General features: G+C 38.4%; 1 protein-coding gene across 1 annotated transcript; it reads right to left on the bottom strand.

Moving 5' to 3' along the window:
- Positions 1–352: 352 nt before the first annotated feature.
- NRN1 (neuritin 1) lies at positions 353–7337 on the bottom strand. The gene is made up of 3 exons (XM_044295066.1): positions 7147–7337; positions 2756–2900; positions 353–1107 (listed from the first exon to the last, which is right to left on the bottom strand). The coding sequence occupies exons 1-3, from the start codon at positions 7199–7201 to the stop codon at positions 888–890; spliced, it is 420 nt and encodes a 139-aa protein (XP_044151001.1). The 5' UTR covers positions 7202–7337; the 3' UTR covers positions 353–887.
- Between the last annotated feature and the right edge of the window lie 303 nt (positions 7338–7640).

Genomic DNA, 7640 nt, shown 5'->3' on the forward strand with positions numbered 1-7640 from the left:
TTGAATTTATAATAAACTTTCTGTTAAATTACATTTATTTATTTTTTTAAAATCAAGGCTCTCTCTTTAATTCTCTGTCAAAATCTCTTATTTTTTTTATAATAACTATTTTGTACGATTATACATTTACTCCCCCATTTGTGGTTTACACTGTCGGATACTTAAGTAATATGTGTAACACCTAAACCGAGGAAAAGAAAGAAAGGAAGGCAGTGAACTTTGAAATATATCTTGGCAACAGCAGATAAAGCTTCACTCCCTCAGCAGTCCATGGATCATACTTGCCCAATCATTTGCACATTCATCCTTTGGCCATTCATCCAGTTACTTGGTGCTCTTTTTGCCAGTGCTGTTCTTTCCTTGGTTACATAGTTGCATTGCAATGAGGAAAACATGGTTTTTGTGAAGAGGGGATATGGTGAACATTAGATAGTGATAGACCATGTGAACATCTACAGCACATCTTCCACATGTGACTGGTCCCTTGGCTTATTTTGCATGTGATGGTTTATTTAATCATGAGGAGCCCACTTCCATCTCTTCTTCTCCTGTTATTGTTATTAATATTATTATTGTAATTATTATTATTATTATTATTGGTTGGCCCAGGGCCTTTCCTGAGTTTCTTTGCAAAGGATAAAGGGCTCACTGTTTCTGGTTTGAAGATGTAAAGCTGAGGTCCGGTTTTGGCTGTTGTTGCTCACTGTTTGTTAACATTTGGCAAACGAAACACAAATTAAAGAATATATATTTTTTTTTTAATTTTCCACAATCCTAGATGGGAAACGTCACAGAGAACACAACGTCCCCGGAGAACGGATAAGGTATTTCCTCTAGAATCCAGCAGGTGGCGCGAGTGAGGGCGGATTCCTGATGCTTTGGGTCTACTAGAAGATCCAGGTAAGTAGAGCAGATAGAAACAGCAGGAGTAAAGGCAGGGTGGCTCTGGGCCCCGCGGAACCGCTAGATCTTCCGCACATTTGGAACAAGCTGCCTTCAATGTTGAGTTTTTGGGAATCCTTTTTCAGTTTCTCCCACATGTCTGCTGCCCCTTCATGACAATCTGCGAGCACTGTGACAGCACACACATGGAATTCGTTCCAGTACCTAAATGAGACAGGACAAAGGGACATGGTCAGTGGATTGCTGGCCCATTTCTCACCGTACTGCACCCCTTGTGGTCATGTAGGAGCTGTCTGCTACAAATAAGTGTGGGGATCATTTCTTGTGTCAGTGAGAATGGTCATGGTAAGCCTTTCCTTATTGTATAATCTTCTAAAATATTGTGTATGTAAAATAAAGAATAAAACAAATCTCTAATTCTCTTATCTTGTACTATACTATAGATTAGATATATAGTACAATGGTGGAATTTCGAATTGCCCTTTGCCATATGTTTATGTGATAATAAAGTTACTATTTTCCTATGTATCAGGCAGGAGAACAAAGAGATGAGTTTGCAAATGATTTTCCAGGAGTAAAATTGCAAATTGAGTTATTTATCAATTATTTGTCAATTTGACTGCTGCCCCTTGGAGATGCCAGAAGTGTCCTAGCATGTGCCATTGTCAGCAGGTCTTCAAGACACGTGGGGTTCCTATCAATTGAGATTTATCAGCTTAACATGGTTGTAAAGCCAATAAGTCTCCAGCAGTCAGTGATGTACAGGAGTGTATTCCCGGGGGAGCTGGAGCATAGACGTGTGACCCTGTGCAGTCTGCAGCCTTGTCCTGTCCCCTGTCACCCCCTCCCCATCTGCCCGGTGTGACCACGTCCTAGCTGGAGCAGAGGAGCTGCATGCTCTGGCATTGAGGAGCTCCAGTCTTCCTGGATTTCTAATAATGAGAATATTCAGGGGCTGGGAAACTGTCTCTAGTACAAGTAGTCTGCCCCCCCCCCCCCCCCCCCCCCCATAGCTCTCAGCATCCTAACATCAGATGACCAAACTCTACATTCCATATATCATCTGTCTATCATGTTATATCGATATGCCTACCATACATCTAATGTACATCTCTGTATGTGTGTATATATATATATATATATATATATATATATATATATATATACATATATATAATTAGTGTGTGTGTTTGTGTGTGTGTGTGTGTAGGTGTGTGTATATATATATATATATATATATATATATAATTAGTGTGTGTGTAGGTGTGTGTGTATATATATATGTATGTATATATATATATATATATATATATATTTATATAATTAGTGTGTGTGTAGGTGTGTGTGTGTATAGTGTCTGTATGTGTGTGAGTAATTTAGCGGTCGTTTATGGTTTTATTAATTATTTTATTAAGGATGTTGGAAGATTGGCAGATTTTTGTTGACTTATTGTTTTGTATTTTCTGGCTTTATGAAATATGATTAATTCATTCCATGTTTTAATTGCATAAGCAGTAGTGTGTGTGTGTATATATATATATATATATAAAACTATATATATATATATATATATATATATATATATATATATTCATATATATATATTACAATTAGCTATACTACTGCATTTCTATGGTTATTGTGTATGGATTCATTGTAAGATAGATATATATATATATATATATATATATATGTGTTCTGTAAATTCCCCATGCAGAGGAGTGTGTGTAAGTTGAGGCTTGCATTGACATGGTGGCTGTGGGGGTGGCGCCTGTGGTAGACAGTAGACGTCAGTGGTGCAGCCAGTCATTCATCAATCTCTTACAGAAGAAAACTAGCTTTGAAGACTTACGAGCAAATGGTGTTGAGATTTTTCTCTTCGTCCATGCTTTGCGAATAGGTTTCCATTTTATCTCCCATGGTAAGCATACAGTTGGAGAAGCCCTTAAAGACCGCATCGCACTTTCCTGCTGCCCTCACTGCCTGCACCAAGTATGCTGGAAGAGAGATCAGCACCAGGTCAGCGGGACAGCTCCCATCACACACACCTTACCGCTATTCCCCCAGCACAGGTCACTTCATCAACACTGCTGCATCACTTATATTCACATATTACTCCCCTGATTCATCTAATTTCTCACTATCCATCTTCAGCAGAACTAGATTGTCCATTTCACAAATTATGAGGATATCTGATAGATTTCTTATAGAACATGTATATACTGTATACACATAGACATGCATAGACATTAAATATATAGATATAAGAGATAGGTAGATAAATAATAAAAAGGTTATCCATTTATCTATCCTTAACAGACAAATATAGACATTAGATATATTCGTGTGTGTATATATATATATATATATATATATATATATATCTATATATATATATCTATATATACATATATTTCTATATCGTATGTCTATACATATATTTATACATCTTATGTATATACATATATTTATATATCGTATAATAAACATAAGATATGGTAGGTAATGGATAGATGAATGGATAAACAGATAAACATATAGGCATACGATATATATATTTAGCGATGATCACGATGAATATTATTTTCACAGGTAAATATTAGCCAATGTCCTGATTTTTTATTTCTAGGCTTGGAGGCAGATGACCCCCCAGTCCCTGACACTGGCTTTTAGTGTAATATCTGCTCCTCCTTGTGATTCCAGAGAATAAATACATTGTCACAAAATGATTTCCGACTCTGAAATGAAGGATCATTTTACAGGCGACGCCAGGCAAGGATGAAGCATTCTCCAGAACATGAAATAACTGCTGGATCTGGGGACAATTACATCCATTTCGTGCAGAACGTTTCTCAGAGATGGATCCTGTAATATTCCCCATGCCGCACTCTACGGCGGATAACAGCTATTCCACATTAACATTCCCTTGGATACGACGTTAGATGCTGCAGTCAGTGTGGGGGAAGGGGGGGGGGGTGGTCTGTGGTATTTCACACACTATCTGCATCCACCACATAAAGTGGCAGCCTGCTTGGTGTATGGCTCCTGTGCATTTCCCCTTACAGAGGCATCCAGGCAGATTGTCATTAATAATCCATGCAGACATTACCAGGTCTCTTTCATGGTCTGCTCCAGCAGACTCCAGCTCTGCCCTACATGGTCTACCCACTGCACCCAAGCCAGGAGTGGAGGCTCTGGCGATCCACTGAACGATCTTAAATGGAATATATGGACTACATGTTCAGTGTATCAATGTTTACAGCTCATGCTTCAAATTGCACCGATCTCATCGGTCAATCAAAGTCAACTAGTTTAATTGACAAGGCAATCCAGTATTATATGACTGGTTTGGGATGTGGAAATGTCATATAGGTGACTTGTGAAGGGACATATAGTGCTGGGTATGAAGGTGACAACCTCTTCTGTGCGTGGAATAGATTTGGGATGCTTCAGCCCCTCCTCCCTCTAATGGAAGGGGGTGACAATACACTGCATCTATGAATCCGACAGATCGACACTCCATGAATATGAATGCCACCCTAACAAACAAGCTAAAGGAACCCCAACTGCTCATTACTGCGCATGCGTCCTACTATATGGCATGACATCTTTATTTCATACCAGGCTGAAACCAATAAAGACTCCTCTTGGATCAGACTGTTTTCCAGTCAATGGCCCTTTCTGGAGTCTAGCAGATATAACTACCGTTAATATAGATTGATCCTAGCTGCACCCACACACTATGCAGCCATCCTGGCACCACAAACCTGTGCCAACCTAGGAGATCCTCTAGGAAAAATCACTGCGGGCAAGGAAATGCCCCTATAGCAAAAAACAATTCTACCTTCTACAAAAAAGATGTAAGAGCAATGGTGCTGGGTATAGACATTATAAACCATGGCCTTTCCCTGGTGCACCTCAGCCCTTGCACATAGTAGATAACCAGTCTATAAAAAGCAAAATATATCATACAGCTTACAATATTCATTGTGACCCAGAATGTGCCAAACATGGAAAAAACGAACACCCCAGGCAATTCAAGAACCCAACATTATGAATGACTCCAGTACAAACATATAAAACTGCTCAAACCAATGTAATATCACATTGTCGAATTTATAATTGTGAAAATGTATATATATATATATATATATATATATATACATATATATATATATATATATACACATTTTTATATATATACATATATATATACTGTATATACACATTTAAATATATATATTTACCATATATGTTTATACACATTATATGTAGGTGAATAAAGGACTACACATTTTTTCACCAATTGCCGTGGTCTTTTATATATATATATATATATATATATATATACATATATACACACATATACTTACTATATGTACAATATATAATATATATACTGTATATACATATTTTATATATATACTGTATATACACATTTGATATATATACTGTATATACACATTTTATATATATATATATATCTATATATATATATATATATATATATATATATATATATATACTGTATATGGAGATAATAAATCTCTATTCTTTTTCGTTTGGCCATTTCCCAGCAGCACGAGGAGCCTGCTCCTGGCAGAGGGAAGCTGCTAATAATGCTGTTCTCAGGTTGCAGCAGCCTGGTCTTCCTGCAATTAGCAGGCAGTGGGAAAAGTGTTGATGTCTGCTAATGTCATTACTGGTGTAAAGTCAATGCTGACGCCTGGCAGTCACCAGGGTGCAGGGCTGGGCACATCAGGATGGCTCCTGCTCTTTGTCCCGAGCTTCATTAGTCGGGGCTTGGAGTTTTAATTGTCTGTATAGGTTTCTCTCCTTACTGGAGGTGCTAATTGACGCTTTTCTTTTCATCCTCTGATCACCCAGGTTCCCTATCTCAGGGGGGCATTGTTGTGCTAGGGAAGAGCTGCTGTCACTGGGGCCTATTCGTCACCGAAGAGATGCCAAGTGCAGCAGTGAGTCAGTGAGCTGACTGAATGCAATCCTGGCCAATGGTGTGTGTGCCATAGTGGCTCTATGGGAAATGCACTGCTCTCCCTGGTCACCATACACACACATCTAGGAGGTCTAAGCCTGCCCTGCTGGAGGCACAAGCCCTTCCTAAAAGATTCCAGTAACATAGGCTCCTCACTGACACGATTTATGTCAATGGTTAGAAGAGGAATTATTATTAAATGAATACATGTATAGAGGAATTTTGGATGGATGGATAGATAGAGATAGAAGGTAAAAACATAAAAACAAAATAGATATTAAATGGAGACATGTATAGATAAATATTAGATGAATGGATATTGATAGGTAGATATGAGGCAGAAACATAGAAACATGAAATGGATATTACATGGAGACATGTATAGATAAATATTAGATGGATGGATAGATAGGTAGATATGAGGCAGAAACATATAGAAACATGAAATGGATATTACATGGAGACATGTATAGATAAATATTAGATGGATGGATAGATAGGTAGATATGAGGCAGAAACATATAGAAACATGAAATGGATATTACATGGAGACATGTATAGATAAATATTTGAGAGAGAAATAGATGTAAATGAGGTAGAAACACAGAAACAGATAGACATAAACATAGAAATTATATGGATAAATTTAGATATAAATATTAGATGCATAAATAGATATTAGAATAAAGATAGATAAATAATAAAGATTAAATAGATATGAGATACATAGAAACATGAAACAGATACATGCCTTGATAGACATTAAATGGATACATGTATAGATAAATATTAAACCAAACGATAGAAGATAAAACATGAAATAGATAACTGCATAGATAGATATTAAATAGACACATGTGCAGATACAGATAATCGAAAAATAGACTGATATTAACCATATAGTTACATATATATATATATATATATATATATATATATATATATACAAAAAAAATCATAGAAACATGCCATTATATTAGGAAAACAGCCCGAATTTAGTTCGATCTGGTTCTTTTGCATTTGGCCCCCTCCATTTCCTCCCCAGTTCCCACCGTGTCATCTGTACATGCCGCACAGTGTGAATTATCATAATTATAGAGAAAATACCAATAACGCTGGACAAAGGCAGAGACGATAGCTGCCACCTCTGACAGGTGATCGTTCATTCCTACACGGGTTAAGGATGGAGGATCCGAGTAATAACGGATATGATGGCGATGGCAGGCAGTGGGGCTGAGAGCACTCACCTATGTGCACAGCGAGCGCCAGTAGAATATATCTTCCGTTCAGATGAACTCCCATCCTACATTGAATAAAACCATTGGAGACTGTAGATTAATGGGATATTTGGGAAATCCTGGGTGGGGAGTGATGAGAACTAGGCATTGCCAATAAGTTCCAGCCGCTGACACTTAGCAGAGCCGGAGAGAGAAGGGAAGGGAAGAGAAGAAGGGAAGAGCTTGGGATGGGTCGCACCATTTGGAGATGGGGGGGGATGGAGCTCGGCCCCGCCCACCCCCTGCCTGGAGCTGACGTGAGGAGGCTGGCCATGCACCAGTTGCTTCTCTAGAGAGGATCCCCATTTATAGGCATCAGAGGCTGGGATCATTCACACACAGGCAACCTATGGAGGATGACCCCATAAAGTGACACATGTCTCTGGTCTGTACCACTACTGTGCGCTCTGCCCACCGGGCACCTGCCACAGTCCTCACAGCCGGGAGCGAGGAGGAGCCGCTGA

The sequence above is a fragment of the Bufo gargarizans genome, chromosome 5 (genome assembly GCF_014858855.1).
Source record: "Bufo gargarizans isolate SCDJY-AF-19 chromosome 5, ASM1485885v1, whole genome shotgun sequence".
Classification (NCBI taxonomy): domain Eukaryota; kingdom Metazoa; phylum Chordata; class Amphibia; order Anura; family Bufonidae; genus Bufo; species Bufo gargarizans.